Raw genomic sequence first — 19,893 nt, forward strand, 5'->3', positions numbered from 1 at the left:
ATAGAGGAGGACCTCCTTCTAACAACTCTACAGCTTATATTACTGATAGTAGAGGAGGACCTCCTTCTAACACCTCTACAGCTTCTAGCAATGATAGTAGAGGAGGACCTCCTTCTAACAACTCTACAGCTTATATTACTGATAGTAGAGGAGGACCTCCTTCTAACAACTCTACAGCTTATATTACTGATAATAGAGGAGGACCTCCTTCTAACACCTCTACAGCTTATATTACTGATAGTAGAGGAGGACCTCCTTCTAACACCTCTGCAGCTTCTAGCAATGATAATAGAGGAGGACCTCCTTCTAACAACTCCATTCTAGCTGATTCTATAGTGAACAGACTAGATTACTGACTCCAGGAGGAGGACCTCCTTCTAACACCTCTACAGCTTATATTACTGATAATAGAGGAGGACCTCCTTCTAATACCTCTGCAGCTTCTAGCAATGATAATAGAGGAGGACCTCCTTCTAACACCTCTGCAGCTTCTAGCAATGATAATAGAGGAGGACCTCCTTCTAACACCTCCATTCTAGCTGATTCTATAGTGAACAGGCTAGGTTACTGACTCCAGGAGGAGGACCTCCTTCTAACACCTCTACAGCTTATATTACTGATAATAGAGGAGGACCTCCTTCTAATACCTCTGCAGCTTCTAGCAATGATAATAGAGGAGGACCTCCTTCTAACACCTCTGCAGCTTCTAGCAATGATAATAGAGGAGGACCTCCTTCTAACACCTCCATTCTAGCTGATTCTATAGTGAACAGGCTAGATTACTGACTCCAGGATGAGGACCTCCTACTAACACCTCTACAGCTTATATTACTGATAGTAGAGGAGGACCTCCTTCTAACACCTCTGCAGCTTCTAGCAATGATAATAGAGGAGGACCTCCTTCTAACAACTCCATTCTAGCTGATTCTATAGTGAACAGACTAGATTACTGACTCCAGGAGGAGGACCTCCTTCTAACACCTCTACAGCTTATATTACTGATAGTAGAGGAGGACCTCCTTCTAACACCTCTGCAGCTTCTAGCAATGATAATAGAGGAGGACCTCCTTCTAACAACTCCATTCTAGCTGATTCTATAGTGAACAGACTAGATTACTGACTCCAGGAGGAGGACCTCCTTCTAACACCTCTGCAGCTTCTAGCAATGATAATAGAGGAGCACCTCCCTCTAACAACTCCATTCTAGCTGATTCTATAGTGAACAGACTAGATTACTGACTCCAGGAGGAGGACCTCCTTCTAACACCTCTAAAGCATATCCTACTGGCTCCAGGAGGCCCTCCTCCTAACATTCCTATTCTACCATATTACTGGCTCCAGAAGGAGGACCTTATTTCACCCACTATTCTAATAAGGGTCCATGCACATAAACATATGCCATCTGAGATATACAGTCCTTGAGCAGGACATATGTCCCAGAGCGCATAGCTTTATAGTTTACTAGAGATGTTCTCCTCAGGACTAGGAGACCAGGAAGCTTGGTGACAATCCATGAGAGAGCTGGAAGGCCCCTCAGTATTCCTGGGGTAATTCCGATGGAAATATTTTCCACAGAGGATTACCTGTTGTGGATTTTTATCAAACTCTACATGTAGCGTGTGGAATTCAGCCACGATCAGTTACACGTGGTGAAATCCTATATTACCGCGTTGCAGATTGGAAATGTGCACAGTAGGTTCATTTCCGTGTGGATTTTATGAAGTGTGAGGATTTTTGGTAAAATCTTATCCATTTTGCTGGTATTTGCTGCAATACGCTGTGAATTTCATAGCTGCAGTTCTATGAGATGAATGAGCCCGGACCAAACATCCTGGGGAAGAGATCTCCGTTCTGTCAGCCGCAGCGCAGGGATTCTGCACGCAGTGCCGTCGCAGCGCAGGGATTCTGCACGCAGTGACGCCGCAGCGCAGGGATTCTGCACGCAGTGACGCCGCAGCGCAGGGATTCTGCACGCAGTGACGCCGCAGCGCAGGGATTCTGCACGCAGTGACGCCGCAGCGCAGGGATTCTGCACGCAGTGACGCCGCAGCGCAGGGATTCTGCACGCAGTGACGCCGCAGCGCAGGGATTCTGCACGCAGTGACGCCGCAGCGCAGGGATTCTGCACGCAGTGACATCACAGTATACTGATAATAAACAATGCCCATGCTGTTTGGTTCTAGACTTCTTTATATGTTAATTTAAGAGGTGTTATTTTTGTCACTGAAAATAAGGCTTTATAAGGTAAAAAAAAAAAAAATGCTCCTAACTTTTTTAGCTGGCTCCTAGATTCCAAAGAAATTTGTCAAGCCCCATGTTAACCTGCGATTTCTGAGGCTGGTGACTCGGATGAATTTCTCCTCCGCAGCAGAGGTGACTCTTGGTCTTCCTTTCCTGGGGTGGTCCACATGTGAGCCAGTTTCTTTGTAGCGCTTGATGGTTTTTGTGACTGCACTTGGGGACACTTTCAAAGTTTTCCTAATTTTTCGGACTGACTGACCTTCATTTCTTAAAGTAATGATGGCCACTCGTTTTTCTTTACTTAGCTGCTTTTTTCTTGCCATAATACAAATTCTAACAGTCTATTCAGTAGGACTATCAGCTGTGTGTCCACCTGACTTCTCCACAACGCAACTGATGGTCCCAACCCCATTTATAAGGCAAGAAATCCCACTTATTACACCTGACAGGGCACACCTGTGAAGTGAAGACCATTTCAGGTGACTACCTCCTGAAGCTCATCAAGAGAATGCCAAGAGTGTGCAAAGCAGTAATCAAAGCAAAAGGCGGCTACTGTGAAGAACCTAGAATATGACATATTTTCAGTTGTTTCACACTTTTTTGTTATGTAGATAATTCCACATGTGATAATTCATAGTTTTGATGCCTTCAGTGTGAAACATATACACACAAATTAAAGTCACATACTTGATTTATTAAATATATGCTTTATTTAAAAACTTTTCAATAAATACCCTTTGTCCTGTGTGTGCACAGATATAACTGCAGGCGTCTGTATGTCTGAGAACTCTGCACCTTAATGTAAATTGTTGACATGTTCTGAGAGACCAGTAATAACATTTGGTCGTCTATTTTCAGCCCCCAACACCAAAGAAAAAAAGTGAGAAACCGTTTATTCATAAAGTGTTTGTTACCAACATTTCAGAACCATTTACAGTTTTATACATTAAATACAGACTTGCATATGAGACAAGTGACGCCACTTTCACCAATTTGATCAGTTTACCTACAAGAAATAAAAAATAAAGTTAATGATACTCTGTGTATAACATTGGCCATTTGCCTCTTGTTCCTGGTGACCCGGCCTCCAGACGCCAGACAGCTGAAGTGACTGAAATATGAGGGATGTCGTTATTAAACCAAGTGCATGGAGGCCAAGTTCAGTCACTGTATTCACAGTGCGCTAACGCACTCGCCCATTGGGGAGACGGCACAGACAAGCCAGGATACCTTTCTACTACGTCATCTGAACTCGGCTTTAGAAAAATACAGCCCCCCCCCCACATTGGCCTGTCTGTCCTGCTTATCAGTTCACCTGTCTGTGTGCTCTCCAAAAGGACAGACAGACGTTCTTTCAGGCTGTTTGCTACTTCAGCAGGTAAAGTAGGGCGGCCAGAGGTCCAGCTTTAGGCTCCCTGTCCTCCGTCTGACGCAGGGCCTGAATGGACTCCGCTCCCTCTCATACAGCAGCACGGTGCAGGGAGAGTCACCATCTCTCCACAGCAGATGACATGAAGTTCATTTTGTATTGGCCGCGGAATCGGAGGGAGTATTGCCTAAATTATGTTCAAAGGCCATATTAAAACAAATTGTGGACGACGCCGCTATGGCGAGGGGGCCCTGTGGGGCGCGCCGCTATGGGGAGGGGGCCCTGTGGGGCGCGCCGCTATGGGGAGGGGGCCCTGTGGGGCGCGCCGCTATGGGGAGGGGGCCCTGTGCCCAGATCCCCCTCCCCATAACAGCCCCGCTGCTCACAGCAGACTAATCACTGCATCTTTATTTTACCGTACAATGACGCTCCAAACACAGGCAGAGCTGACGGCGGCGTAATGTCACTCACGTGACGCACCTGCTCCGCCCACTTTATGAATGAAGGAGGCGGAGCAGGCGCGTCACATGAGTAAGTGATGTTACGCCACCGTCCGCTCTGCCCGTTACTGGAGCGTCATTGTAAGGTAAAATAAAGATGCAGTGACTTAAAGTAAACCGCCTGCATAGCAACGAACCGGACGATTATTCGATAACTGGATTCGTTGGCAACGAATCCAGTTATCGATTAATCGTTGCAGCCCTAGACGGGACTTCAGCTCTTCTGACACAATCCTGCTGTGTCTTTAGGACAGATTCTGTTTACTGACGGCCACGAGACATGACAAGCAGTGACCACAACCCCTTATATATAGTGTGCAGTGGTGCATACAGCATCCGTCCTGCCATCAGACTGTACAGCGGGGGGCACTGTGTGCTCGTCTCCATGGCAACCCCTTCTGCTCGTCTCCATGGCAACCCCTCTGCTCGGCCAGTCTGCTCTCAAGAACAAAATCTATTGGGTGAATACACATCAATGTTACCACACACCAGCCCCATACACAGAGGCTTACACCCCCCCTTATTGATCTGCCCCCTCTCCAATACACCCCATACAGCCCCCCCCCTCCCACAGATCTGCCCCATCATGTCCCCAGAATACACCACATGCCCCCCTCACAGATTAACCCCCCCCCCCCCCCCATGTCCCCAGAATACACCACATGCCCCCTCACAGATTAACCCCCCCCCCATGTCCCCATAATACACCACATGCCCCCCTCACAGATTAACCCCCCCCATAATACACCACATACCCCCTCACAGATTAACCCCCCCCCCATGTCCCCAGAATACACCACATGCCCCCCTCACAGATTAAACCCCCCCATGTCCCCATAATACACCACATGCCCCCTCACAGATTAACCCCCCCCCCCCATGTCCCCAGAATACACCACATGCCCCCCTCACAGATTAACCCCCCCCATAATACACCACATGCCCCCTCACAGATTAACCCCCCCCCCCCATGTCCCCAGAATACACCACATGCCCCCTCACAGATTAACCCCCCCCCCCATGTCCCCAGAATACACCACATGCCCCCTCACAGATTAACCCCCCCCCATGTCCCCAGAATACACCACATGCCCCCTCACAGATTAACCCCCCCCCCATGTCCCCAGAATACACCACATGCCCCCCTCACAGATTAACCCCCCCCCATGTCCCCAGAATACACCACATGCCCCCCTCACAGATTAACCCCCCCCCCATGTCCCCAGAATACACCACATGCCCCCCTCACAGATTAACCCCCCCCCCATGTCCCCAGAATACACCACATGCCCCCCTCACAGATTAAACCCCCCCATGTCCCCATAATACACCACATGCCCCCCTCACAGAATAACCCCCCCCCCCATGTCCCCAGAATACACCACATGCCCCCCTCACAGATTAACCCCCCCCCATGTCCCCAGAATACACCACATGCCCCCCTCACAGATTAAACCCCCCCATGTCCCCAGAATACACCACATGCCCCCCTCACAGATTAAACCCCCCCATGTCCCCATAATACACCACATGCCCCCTCACAGAATAACCCCCCCCCATGTCCCCAGAATACACCACATGCCCCCCTCACAGATTAACCCCCCCCATAATACACCACATGCCCCCCTCACAGATTAAACCCCCCCCATGTCCCCATAATACACCACATGCCCCCCTCACAGATTAACCCCCCCCCATAATACACCACATGCCCCCCTCACAGATTAACCCCCCCCCATGTCCCCAGAATACACCACATGCCCCCCTCACAGATTAACCCCCCCCCCCATGTCCCCAGAATACACCACATGCCCCCTCACAGATTAACCCCCCCCCCCATGTCCCCAGAATACACCACATGCCCCCTCACAGATTAACCCCCCCCCCCATGTCCCCAGAATACACCACATGCCCCCCTCACAGATTAACCCCCCCCCATGTCCCCAGAATACACCACATGCCCCCCTCACAGATTAAACCCCCCCATGTCCCCATAATACACCACATGCCCCCCTCACAGAATAACCCCCCCCCCCCATGTCCCCAGAATACACCACATGCCCCCCTCACAGATTAACACCCCCCCCATGTCCCCAGAATACACCACATGCCCCCCTCACAGATTAAACCCCCCCCATGTCCCCAGAATACACCACATGCCCCCCTCACAGATTAAACCCCCCCCATGTCCCCAGAATACACCACATGCCCCCCTCACAGATTAACCCCCCCCCATAATACACCACATGCCCCCCTCACAGATTAAACCCCCCCCATGTCCCCATAATACACCACATGCCCCCCTCACAGATTAACCCCCCCCCCATAATACACCACATGCCCCCCTCACAGATTAACCCCCCCCCATAATACACCACATGCCCCCTCACAGATTAACCCCCCCCCCCATAATACACCACATGCCCCCCTCACAGATTAAACCCCCCCATGTCCCCATAATACACCACATGCCCCCCTCACAGATTAACCCCCCCCCATAATACACCACATGCCCCCCTCACAGATTAACCCCCCCCCCATAATACACCACATGCCCCCCTCACAGATTAAACCCCCCATGTCCCCATAATACACCACATGCCCCCCTCACAGATTAACCCCCCCCCCATAATACACCACATGCCCCCCTCACAGATTAACCCCCCCCCCATAATACACCACATGCCCCCCTCACAGATTAACCCCCCCCCATAATACACCACATGCCCCCCTCACAGATTAACCCCCCCCCCCCATGTCCCCAGAATACACCACATGCCCCCCTCACAGATTAACCCCCCCCATGTCCCCAGAATACACCACATGCCCCCCTCGCAGAATAACCCCCCCCCCATGTCCCCAGAATACACCACATGCCCCCTCACAGATTAACCCCCCCCCATGTCCCCATAATACACCACATGCCCCCTCACAGATTAACCCCCCCCCCTCATAATACACCACATGCCCCCCTCACAGATTAACCCCCCCCATGTCCCCAGAATACACCACATGCCCCCCTCACAGATTAACCCCCCCCCCCATGTCCCCAGAATACACCACATGCCCCCCTCACAGATTAACCACCCCCCATGTCCCCAGAATACACCACATGCCCCCTCCCTTCCTTCACAGAGCTGTAACCTGCCTCCTCATGTATGCGCTCCTATGGACTCTAGGTCTGCAGCTCATGCAGGCACACACAGCTCCTCCTCCTTCACAAACTCCTGCAGTCTGGGTTTATAAGCACTTCCCACACTTGAGCATGTGACCATGAAGGAGCATGTGACCAGTGACGTCACAGACCTCGTTCTAACAACTCCACTCTAGCATCTACCGTCCGGACAGCGGGAGGGAGAGCCCCGGCATGAGGAGCAGGTACCGGGGAGCCGGGAGCCGCAGGCAGTAGTGCAGTGTGTGATGTCTGTCACAGCTGGTGCTTCAGTAGTGCAGTGTGTGATGTCTGTCACAGCTGGTGCTTCAGTAGTGCAGTGTATGGTGTCTGTGGCAGCTGATGCTTCAGTAGTGCAGTGTATGATGTCTGTGGCAGCTGGTGCTTCAGTAGTGCAGTGTGTGATGTCTGTCACAGCTGGTGCTTCAGTAGTGCAGTGTGTGATGTCTGTGGCAGCTGATGCTTCAGTAGTGCAGTGTATGATGCCTGTGGCAGCGGATGCTTCAGTAGTGCAGTGTATGATGTCTGTGGCAGCGGATGCTTCAGTAGTGCAGTGTCTGATGTCTGTGGCAGCTGATGCTTCAGTAGTGCAGTGTATGATGTCTGTGGCAGCTGATGCTTCAGTAGTGCAGTGTGTGATGTCTGTGGCAGCTGATGCTTCAGTAGTGCAGTGTGTGATGTCTGTGGCAGCTGATGCTTCAGTAGTGCAGTGTGTGATGTCTGTCACAGCTGGTGCTTCAGTAGTGCAGTGTGTGATGTCTGTCACAGCTGGTGCTTCAGTAGTGCAGTGTATGGTGTCTGTGGCAGCTGATGCTTCAGTAGTGCAGTGTATGATGTATGTGGCAGCTGATGCTTCAGTAGTGCAGTGTATGATGTCTGTGGCAGCTGGTGCTTCAGTAGTGCAGTGTGTGATGTCTGTCACAGCTGGTGCTTCAGTAGTGCAGTGTGTGATGTCTGTGGCAGCTGATGCTTCAGTAGTGCAGTGTATGATGCCTGTGGCAGCGGATGCTTCAGTAGTGCAGTGTATGATGTCTGTGGCAGCGGATGCTTCAGTAGTGCAGTGTCTGATGTCTGTGGCAGCTGATGCTTCAGTAGTGCAGTGTATGATGTCTGTGGCAGCTGATGCTTCAGTAGTGCAGTGTGTGATGTCTGTGGCAGCTGATGCTTCAGTGGTGCAGTGTATGATGTCTGTCACAGCTGGTGCTTCAGTAGTGCAGTGTGTGATGTCTGTCACAGCTGGTGCTTCAGTAGTGCAGTGTGTGATGTCTGTGGCAGCTGATGCTTCAGTAGTGCAGTGTGTGATGTCTGTGGCAGCTGATGCTTCAGTAGTGCAGTGTGTGATGTCTGTGGCAGCTGATGCTTCAGTAGTGCAGTGTATGATGTCTGTCGCAGCTGATGCTTCAGTAGTGCAGTGTATTCTGTCTGTGGCAGCTGATGCTTCACTAGTGCAGTGTATTCTGTCTGTGGCAGCTGATGCTTCACTAGTGCAGTGTATTCTGTCTGTGGCAGCTGATGCTTCACTAGTGCAGTGTATTCTGTCTGTGGCAGCTGATGCTTCACTAGTGCAGTGTATTCTGTCTGTGGCAGCTGATGCTTCACTAGTGCAGTGTATTCTGTCTGTGGCAGCTGATGCTTCACTAGTGCAGTGTATTCTGTCTGTGGCAGCTGATGCTTCACTAGTGCAGTGTATTCTGTCTGTGGCAGCTGATGCTTCAGTAGTGCAGTGTATGATGCCTGTTGCAGTTGATGCTTCAGTAGTGCAGTGTATGATGCCTGTCGCAGCGGATGCTTCAGTAGTGCAGTGTGTGATGTCTGTCACGGCTGGTGCTTCAGTAGTGCAGTGTATTCTGTCTGTGGCAGCTGATGCTTCACTAGTGCAGTGTATTCTGTCTGTGGCAGCTGATGCTTCAGTAGTGCAGTGTATGATGTCTGTGGCAGCTGATGCTTCAGTATTGCAGTGTATTCTGTCTGTGGCAGCTGGTGCTTCAGTAGTGCAGTGTCGGATGTCTGTCGCAGCTGGTGCTTCAGTAGTGCAGTCTGTTATGAGTGCCGCAGGATCCTCCCCGCAGTCTGCTGGATGTGACGGGGTTGGTGCTGCTGCGGGGGAGGGTCTCCCAGTGGACGTCCTATGACAGACCAGGAGGAGGAGCCGCCGATCCAGCCACAAGTCACAGGGAGAAGCCGAAAACGGGATAAAACCAGCGACATGTTTATACGGCAGGGACCGATCCAGCAGCAGCCGCCACGTCCACCGGGGCTCGTGACCACCGCACCTGGAGCCGCAAAAACCTGCAACTATAAAACAGGAAAAAAAAATATGCAATATCGAATCCCCCCCCTCCCAAAGTTATAAGTACATAAACAACACACGCCGCGGGCGCCTCCGCTATTAAGATCTACAAGGATTTAGCGCAAATGGGAAGAATAAAACCGCCGCCCACAATCCGGCGTCAGTGAGAAGCGCAGACGGGGAATGCGCACACAGCGCCGCACACGTCATGGCGGTCAGAAGATGGGGATGCAGAGAAAACATCAGTAATAAAACCCAGAAAACCGGTATAAATGTGGTGTCGCTGTAATCGCACCGACCGGAGGATGAGGGGAACCGGCAGGAAACGCTGGGACCGCAAAACCCAGAAAACTGGAGGAATTGTGTGTGTTTTTTTTTTTTATCCCCCAGTTGGAATTTTCCCGCTTCCCACTACATTGTGTAGAACCGTAAATGGCGCCATTACAAAGTACAACTGGTCCCACAAATAACAAGTCCTCGTCCGGCGATGTTAACGTCCTCGTCATCTATGTTAATGGCAAATAAAGAAGTTCGGGCTCCGGGAAGACTGGGAGTAAAAAATTACAGTGAAAAATGTCCCTATTATGAAGGGGTTAAACATCTGAAAATTCCTGTTAAAATGTAAAATCCGTAGAATCCAATGTTACTTGTTCACAGTTGCTGCTTCCAGCTTTTTAAATACCATGTGACTATAAACGACCAATCAGAGAGGAGGTTCCCCATGGTCCGCTCCATGACTACTTGCCCATCATCCCTATCACACTGGGGATCCCTCTGTACCAGCCAGGAGGGTGAGGTCCTGTTTAGGTAACTGTCCTGTTTGGCTGTGAGGTCCATGACCCGTGGACCATTCAGCTTCCCTCCGATTTAATGGCCGTCACCGGACCCCCCTCCCTTATCTCTCACCAGGTCCGGCCCTTAGGGGTCCCGTCCAGGCTGGAGATGCAGAGCCAGGCGCTGCTTTTCTAGACCCCTCTTTATATTCCATCTTCTCGTGTCCTGGTTTGTAACTTGCGCAGGGCGTGTCCCACATGCTGCAGGCCACGTGGGGCTCCGCACAGTCCACACCTACGTGGTCACAGGTTATAGTTCCCCTCACTGTCCAGTCAGTCCTGCAGATACAGCTCAGGCAGTTCTAACGTTCCGCTCCTTCCGGTGCAGCCTCCATGTGAACGATGAACCTGATCTGGTCTCGAGCTGCTGGGGGACAATTTATTATGTCAATTGGGGCCTTCGAAAAAACAAAGTCTGGCTCCGGCCCCAGAATCGGTTCGTTGGTCAATATTTGACCTGAACTAGAGATGAATTGGATCAAGAAGGGAGAACAGAAATCTTCTTCCTGTCCCTCCATGACCGGTCCGGCCGCCATCACCGGCGTCTTCCCTCCTTGTCTCCGGTTCACCCAGAAGACTTCCTCCGGGTGAACTGGACATTCCTGTAGACCCTCCTATAAAGTACTGGTGTCAAAGGGGCTTTCTGGAATTATCATATTGATGACCGATCTTCAGGATAGGTCATGAGATCGGGGGCTCCTACTCCCCGGACCCCACCGATCAGCTGTATGAAGAGGCTGCTGCGCTCGGTGACCTCTTACGCCTCTTCCAAGGCCATGTGATGTCACCTTCACCGGTCACAGCTGCGATATCAAGCACAACCACTTTACTAAAGACGGTGCTTGGTGACCTGCGAGAAGACTGCAGCGCTCACCGGCGAGCCACGGTCTCCTCAAACAGCTGATTGGTCGGGTGTATCACCACTTCAGCCAGGGATTGTATGTAGGGGTCGTGTGAGGGTGCACCATACTTTACACTGCTGTGAGCTCAAACATGGAGGAACTGCCCTTACGAGATCTTCTAGTCATCAGTCCAGACAATAGAGAGAAGACCTCATCTCCTCTGATTTTCCCCCAAGTGTCCCTCATCATCTCCGGTCATTATAAGCATTTCTATGGGATTTCATGCAGATTCTACATTGACTCCTCTTCTTCCATTCAGGTTCCTGTGATATAGGATTGTCCGATGACATCATCAGTACCAGATAATGGATGGAGAAGGGGACAAGATGGCGGAGAGGATATTAAATCTTACCCTAGAAATACTCTTCCTGCTTACTGGAGAGGTGAGAGGTTCTGATGATGTCACATTACACCGTTATCTATGGTAATTACAGGGGATGTGACTGGAGAGGTGAGAGGTTCTGATGATGTCACATTACACCGTTATCTATGGTAATTACAGGGGATGTGACTGGAGAGGTGAGAGGTTCTGATGATGTCACATTACACCGTTATCTATGGTATTTACAGGGGATGTGACTGGAGAGGTGAGAGGTTCTGATGATGTCACATTACACCGTTATCTATGGTAATTACAGGGGATGTGACTGGAGAGGTGAGAGGTTCTGATGATGTCACATTACACCGTTATCTATGGTAATTACAGGGGATGTGACTGGAGAGGTGAGAGGTTCTGATGATGTCACATTACACCGTTATCTATGGTAATTACAGGGGATGTGACTGGAGAGGTGAGAGGTTCTGATGATGTCACATTACACCATTATCTATGGTAATTACAGGGGATGTGACCGGAGAGGTGAGAGGTTCTGATGATGTCACATTACACCATTATCTATGGTAATTACAGGGGATGTGACTGGAGAGGTGAGAGGTTCTGATGATGTCACATTACATCATTATCTATGGTAATTACAGGGGATGTGACCGGAGAGGTTCTGATGATGTCACATTACACCATTATCTATGGTAATTACAGGGGATGTGACTGGAGAGGTGAGAGCTTCTGATGATGTCACATTACACCATTATCTATGGTAATTACAGGTGGTCATGGCTGTAGAAGTGATGGACTCTGTAATGTACATGGTGACATTTATTATTATGTCTTCAATGAACAGGATTACTCCACGGTGAAGAAGACGTCTAGTAATCTGATACATGAGAAGAACAATGAGAAGATCCTAGAAGTTGTCCACAAGATGATGGAGCTGCTGACTGGAGAGGTGACACCGCCGGGAATGCTGGGACATTATACAGTCACAGCACTGGAGGGGTCTGGGTGATGACGGTGTCATTGTGTTGTCAGGTTCCTCTAAGGTGTCAGGATGTCGCTGTCTATTTCTCCATGGAGGAGTGGGAGTATTTAGAAGGACACAAGGGTCTGTACAAGGAGGTCAAGATGGAGGAGGACCAGCCCCTCACATCTCCAGGTAACAGACAGGACTAAATACAAATGTCCTGGAATTCTCTGTCTGTAAAGTCTGAGTCCAGTCTCTGTGTCTCCTGCAGAGAGATCCAGTCAGAGGACAATACCAGAGAGATGTCCGCGTCCTCTCCTTCCACAGGATGGTCAGGTAATGGAGATTTTTCCCTATCACTGGTCACTGCTGCGTCCAGTGATTGGCTGCAGTGGTCACATGCCCCCATCAATGGGATGTTGATTCCCAGAGTCCCAGTACCTGCGGAGGCGGTCGTGGAGTGATTAAGCCGGCAACCAGCGGTGGGGATCAGGTAAGTATGAACCACCACAAGTCCGGTCACTCTGAAGGGATCTGTTAAAAAAGGTTAAAGTTGGATGATGACCCCTTTACCGATCTTTTGTGGTCATGTAAAATATTTCTTGCAACTTGTCCGACTGTCCTGTAACTTACAATATTTGCTTCACAGATTTTATATCAGGATGAAGATCTGAGCAATATTAATGCTACAGAGACAGATGTGAGGGGTGATGAGGAATACAAGGAGGAGATCCCTACAGAGACAGATGTGAGGGGCGATGATCAATACAAGGAGGACATTCCTACAGATAAGAGCCCAGGTGAGTAGTGACCACTAAATGAAGCAGAGACGAGTCTGTAACTGTAATGACCCTGAACTGGACTTCCCCTATAGCAGGCGCCTTTCCCAGGTCCTAACAGTGTCCCCCAGTACTCAGATACCCCCAGGACTTATAGTATGAACAGCAGGACCGTCCCATGAAGAATAATACAAAGCACATATCAGATATAGAGCTCATCAGTAGATGACTGGACCAAGATGGGGATAGTAATCAGATGGCGGAACAAACGGATGATGGGGGTTATATGGTTAACGGATGATTGAACAGACAATAAGTGACCCTAAAACAAACAGGAGGACACGAAGGCCTTTTTCGCTCGTTCATTAGGTCATCGGTGGCACATTTACACGGGCAAATTGTCGTAAACGAGCGTTCGCAGGTACGGTTGTTCCCGATAATCTGCCCAATAATTGGCTCATGTAAATCCACCATAACCATAAGAACAAAGGTTCACTGATGAAGAAAACTAGGAGAGATACTAGAAAATAAAAGGATTACTGGACTGAAAAGCACAGAGCTTACACTATAACCAGCAGCCCCTGCAGAAACTAGGAATATTTACAGCGAGGCTAACCAGTCAGGAGCTCCTCTCCAAACAAGGTGAGCTACAGAAGAGAGGTCGGCTGAGCAAGAGATCAGCTACGGTATAATACATAGCAACTGCCCCAAACATACTAGTAGACAGGAGAAGAGGAAGCGGTAGGAATGTTCCCGCTGATCCTAGCCCATTACACCAAGGTGGTAACGACTCCCTCAGGTCTGCTCTGTGACTCTCCAGGACGTGCTCAGTAATATCAGGGTGACAGGTCTCTTCCATGAATCTCCTGGACGTGTCCTGATGTCCCTCTGTGCAGCATTTCACAGGCCTCATGTCACACTCTGGACTGCACTGGATTCTGGTGTCCAAATTATGAATGTGCAAGGTGTCACCATATGTGTCGTCCATACAGGCCGCGGGTACCTTCCGTAATCTTCTAAAAAATGATGAGGATTGGGCTGCCATACCACTTCATAGGATTTCGGCTCCCACCTCCACTGCAGGTTCCTCTTCCTCCTGACACCTCAGTGCAATGACTCCTTCTAGGAGCAATTATTTGAATGTTCAAAAAAGGAGTAAACGTCCAGTGGCTTATACTACACCTCAGTATGGAGCGGGTGCACACACCGGAAGACAAACCACTGTCAAAAAAGGAAAATGTAATGGTAAAGGATTCGGCTGGCGCTCTCTATCTGGCTCTGTGTCGATCAATCACAGAACCATGTGGTATATATGAAAAAACATTTCATTAAAATATCGCACTAACAATATATACTGTCAGTGCACAGGAACATTAAAATAAGATAAAATGAGTCACTAGGTTTTAATAGTATTTGCGCTGCTGGTCTCCCGAAATGAAGTGGGTTCTTCACAGATGTAAAATGTTAATGTAGTGGGACCGCGCTGCTCCTCATTTACACACACAGCGTTTTTCCAGGAATGCAGGTATTCACTTTATTTGGCCCAAGACAGACTCCCTTCAGTTGGATCGCAGTGTGCCTCAACGCAGATTGGAACTCAGCAAATCTATGCTGGATCGTCGTAGGCTCCTCTGCAAGATGCCATAAACCGCACAATAGTGAGAACCTCCGGCACAGTTAAAAGATTCTGCTTTATTATACTCACAGAAGTAAAATGATTTTCCAGGACGTCCTCCATTACAGCACCCATGGAGGATGTCCTTATTGGCTTCTGTAGGGACAGGAAGAGAGACAGTTTAAAGGGCCCCTCCCCACCCCCTTTCTCCAGTGTTCTTCCTGTCCCTACTGGGATAGGAGGAGAAGACAGCTCTCTCCTAGTAAGGTTAGGTTACCTCTCCTCTTCAGACTCCTGCAGCCCCTGAACCAGCACCACTCTGAGAATCGGGGATGCCGTAGCCGCTTCTCCCCCCCCCCGGAGCTCTGGGTGCGGCTACAGGTCCTGCGCTCCCCTGCGCACGCTACGTCTGAGGACTGTGCACGTGACTGGAAACAAGACACATCGCCGGAAGTGTCATGGCGGCGCGCATCGGCATGCTGGAGACACTCCGAATCGGGAGGTCTCGCATGTCTAGGGGGTTGACTCTTCCTTGGAATGAGTCCCCCCGGGAATAGCAGGAGGAGGCGGAGCCAGGCGGCGACGGGCGGACCGGTAAGTGAATGAAAACTTATTTAAGATGTCTGATGGCAGCCTGGTGAGGTTGCATCATGGAGGTCCAGGCGTCCAGCAAGCAAGATACTTGTTCAGACTCCCCCATCCAGGCCCCTGTAAGTAACTACCTGTGGGCTTTAACAGGGTTATCCTTTGGCAGTTCCCTAATTAGCCTTATCCCCCTTTTCCCTTAGACTTCTAAGGAGTCAGGGCACAAACCTCATGGAGACCCTAAAAAGAAGGGAAAGAAATGTGCGACCTGCCAAACAAAGCCTCTGGAGTCGTATAAGAAACAATTATGCCCAGAATGCATTTCCAAGATTCTGAAAGATGGACGGTCGTCCTTACTGTCAGATTTGAGGGATATCGTAAGACAGGAGGTGCAGGCGGCTACCTCAAGCCAGATCCCAGACCCCCCCCCCCTCCAAAAGAGCCAGGATCCAGTCCGGCTCGGATTCAGAGGAAGAGGGGTTGTGTGTTTCAGACAACGACGACTCCGTGTCCCTTTCTCAAGAGGAACAAAGGAGATATTTATTTTCATCCGAGGATTTAGATCCCCTGCTCACCGCCATTAGACAGACCATGGCAATTGAGGAGGAAGAACAAACTCGTTCTGTTGAAGACGAGATGTTTGGCGGTCTCAAAGTCAGGAAGAGAAAGGTCTTCCCGGTAAATAAAAATCTAAAGGATCTCATCACAGAAGAATGGGCTGATGGTGAAAAGAAGCTCTTCATTCCCAGGGATTTTAAAAAATCGCCTGCGATTTGATCCAAAGGACACTAATCTCTGGGACTAAGTCCCTAAAGTTGATGTCCAGGTGGCTAAGGTCGTGAAAAAGACCTCAATACCATTTGAGGATTCATCGCAGCTGAGGGACCCCATGGATAGAAAATTGGATGGTCTGTTGAAAAAATCCTGGGAGTCAGGGGCGGCTACAATTAATACTAATATTGCAGTTACTTCTGTTTCCAGAGCCTTGGTCTTGTGGATTAATCAACTGGAGAATCACCTCAGGGCTAAGACATCCAGGGAAGAAATCCTAGAGTCTCTCCCTCTTCTAAAAATGGCTTCAAGTTTCCTGGCGGACGCCTCAGCGGAAACTATCAGATTCGCAGCCAAGTCTCAGTCTCAAACTAACGCTGCAAGTCCTGGTCTGCGGATGTAGCGTCTAAGAACAGATTTGTTCTCTGGCTCTTTTATGTTTGGCCCAGTCTTGGACTCTATTCTCCAGAATGCGGCGGATAACAAGAAGGGGTTTCCTGAGGAGAAACCTAAAAAGCCCCAGCCCTTTCGTAGACCCTCGGGCCAAAGACAGGCCAAGGACTATAGAGGGAAAGGTAAATCGGGCCGTTGGAGCTACCCCAAAGGGGGTAGGGGTAGGGGTTTCCTCTTCAACCCCAATACCAACACAGGAAAACCATGACGCCAGACCGGTTGGAGGGAAACTTCGTCACTTTTGGGAAAGATGGAAGAGAATCACTCACAATCAATGGATCCTGGACTCCATCAGAGACGGCTTCAGGATAGATTTCAGAACTCCTCCTCCACAAACCTTCCAGGTGACTTACTTCGAATCTCCTCTCCTTCAGCAACAACTGCGGTCACATATTCAAAAGCTTCTGGGTCTAGGAGCTATCACCCAGTTTCCTCCTCCCTAGCAGTTCAAAGGTCACTATTCGAGACTATTCTTTGTGAAGATGGGTCGGTGAGGACGATTATCAATTTAAAATTCCTAAACCAGTGGGTGACCTACTACAGATTCAAGATGGAATCAATAAGATCATCTACTCCTCTGATCCCACCAGGTGCTCACCTTTGCACACTGGACCTCAAAGACGCGTACTACCACATCCCCATACATCTCCAACATCAACAGTATCTAAGATTTGCGGTGAAGTACAAGGAGGAGATCCTTCACTACCAATTTCAGTGCCTGCCGTTCGGGATTTCATCCGCCCCCCGTCTCTTCACAAAGATAGTATCAGAAATGATGGCCTACCTTCGCCAGAATTCAATTACAATCGTGCCCTACCTGGACAATTTTTTACTGATAGCAGATTCAGTACAAAAATTGGAGGGGGACATCCATCAGACTTTAGCCCTATTCAAGGACTTAGGATGGATCGTGAACTATCCAAAATCGGATCTGATACCAGATACGAGGAAAGAATTCCTGGGCACTATCCTAGATACAACACTCCTTTCTACCAGAGAGGAAACAAATCAATTTAAGACAAAAGATGGAGTTGTTCAAAAAGAAGAGAACCCACTCAATCAGAGAAGCCATGCAGATCCTGGGACTGATGACCTCCTGTATCTCAATTATACCTTGGGCCCAATTCCACTCCAGGACCCTCCAGGAGGCAGTATTGACAGCCTGGAACAGAGACCACCGCTCTCTGAACTCCAGGATAAAATTATCAGACAAAGTTGTGAAATCCCTATCCTGGTGGATGGAACCAATGAATTTGGAAAAAGGGGTTCGGTGGAATATGACTACAGCCATAATAGTTACCACAGACGCAAGTCGGAATGGCTGGGGGGGGGGGGGGCATGTGGACCAGCATCTCTTCCAGGGTTCCTGGGTGCTTCAGGACAGAATAAAATCCTCAAATTACCAAGAACTGAAGGCAGTGCTGAAGACTCTGAGAGCAGCCAGACATCTTCTCAAAGGTCAGCACGTCAGGATCCTATCCGACAATATAACTACGGTATGTTATCTAAAAAGACAAGGCGGAACCAGATGCCCACTCCTTCAGGATCTAGCAGATCAGATCTTCACATGGGCAGAGAGGGAAGTCCTGTCCATTTCAGCGACCCATTTAAAGGGGTCTCAGAACTTAAGAGCCGACTTCCTAAGCCGTCACAGGATCCATGCAGGAGAATGGAATCTGAACAAACAGGTTTTCAGACAGATCTGCCAGCTATGGGGTCTACCAGAGATAGATCTCTTCGCGTCCAGGGAGAATTCTCAGCTGGACTGTTTTTACTTGCTAAACCCCAGTGGAAACCCAGTGGCAGTAGACGCCTTAGCCCAGAGTTGGGATATGAAGCTGGCTTACGCCTTTCCTCCTTTGCCCTTACTCCCGGCAGTCCTAAAGAAGATGAGGACCAGTGTTACCACTCTGATCCTTATTGTGCCAGACTGGCCCAAGAGAGCCTGGTACCCGATCTTGAAAGAAATGTCAATTAAAGACCCGTACCCCCTTCCAGACAGGAGAGACCTGTTAACGCAAGGGCCTCTGGAGCATCCCAATCTCAACAAGTTGAGACTGACTGCTTGGATCCTGAGAGGCAGACCCTGAGGAAGAAGGGTCTCTCCGATCAGGTAATATCAACGCTACAACAAGGCCGTAAACCTGTGACTTCGGCCATATATCTTAAAATATGGAAGAGATTCTCATCTTGGCTAGTTAAAAATCCAGGGTCTAGAAATCCGTCCATAGGAAACATACTAGATTTCCTCCAGAGAGGGTTTCATATGGGTTTAAAACCAAGCACACTCAAGGTACAGATCTCAGCCTTGAGTAGCTGATTAGACTTCCCATTAGCAGAACACAGGTGGGTCAAGAGATTTGTCAGAGCAGTCTCCAGAATGCGACCGACCCTAAGACAAACGGTTCCCACGTGGGACTTAAATATAGTACTAAACAGCATTTGTGATTCTCCCTTCGAACCTATTGAGGATATTTCCGACAAACTTCTATCCTTCAAGACGGTATTTCTATTAGCCATCACTACTGCTCGTAGGATAGGCGAGATTCAGGCCCTGTCAGTTAGGGAGACATTTTTGAAGGTCCTAGACGATAGGATAGTTCTTAAGTTGGATCATTCCTTTTTTCCCAAGGTTGTCTCAGTATTTCACCGAGAACAGGAGATAATTCTCCCTTCATTTTGTACCGCCCCCAAAAACACACAGGAAGAGCGGTTCCACTGTCTAGATCAGTGTTTCCCAACCAGTGTGCCTCCAGCTGTTGCAAAACTACAACTCCCAGCATGCCCGGACAGCCAAAGGCTGTCCGGGCATGCTGGGAGTTGTAGTTTTGCAACAGCTGGAGGCTCACTGGTTGGGAAACACTGGTCTAGATGTGAGAAGAGCAGTCCTCGCCTACATCAAGCGGACGAAACCTTGGAGAAAGTCAGCAAACCTCTTCATCCAATTCGGTGGCAGGAACAGAGGGTGCAAAGCCTCTAAGACCTCTTTAGCCCGCTGGATCAAGGAGACCATCAAGGAATGTTACAGACTGCAGAATTTATCTTGTCCCATAACCTTGAGGGCTCATTCTACCAGAGCCAT

The 19,893-nt window shown here is 49.4% G+C and overlaps 1 protein-coding gene across 2 annotated transcripts in view; it reads left to right on the forward strand.

Annotated features, from left to right (window-relative positions):
- Nucleotides 1-19,893, forward strand: part of LOC122937814 (oocyte zinc finger protein XlCOF7.1-like) — a 151,784-nt gene that overhangs the window by 118,369 nt on the left and 13,522 nt on the right. Inside the window, exons 1-6 of one of the 2 annotated variants that reach the window (XM_044292911.1) lie at nucleotides 7,390-7,488; nucleotides 11,567-11,690; nucleotides 12,489-12,593; nucleotides 12,677-12,800; nucleotides 12,880-12,944; nucleotides 13,258-13,408. In XM_044292911.1, coding sequence (XP_044148846.1) covers nucleotides 11,613-11,690; nucleotides 12,489-12,593; nucleotides 12,677-12,800; nucleotides 12,880-12,944; nucleotides 13,258-13,408 — 523 coding nt within the window. In that variant the 5' untranslated portion in view covers nucleotides 7,390-7,488; nucleotides 11,567-11,612. Of the gene's footprint in view, nucleotides 1-7,389; nucleotides 7,489-11,566; nucleotides 11,691-12,488; nucleotides 12,594-12,676; nucleotides 12,801-12,879; nucleotides 12,945-13,257; nucleotides 13,409-19,893 lie in introns of those variants that run through there. The other variant, XM_044292912.1, reaches the window with a different exon arrangement.

The sequence above is a fragment of the Bufo gargarizans genome, chromosome 5 (genome assembly GCF_014858855.1).
Source record: "Bufo gargarizans isolate SCDJY-AF-19 chromosome 5, ASM1485885v1, whole genome shotgun sequence".
NCBI lineage: Eukaryota > Metazoa > Chordata > Amphibia > Anura > Bufonidae > Bufo > Bufo gargarizans.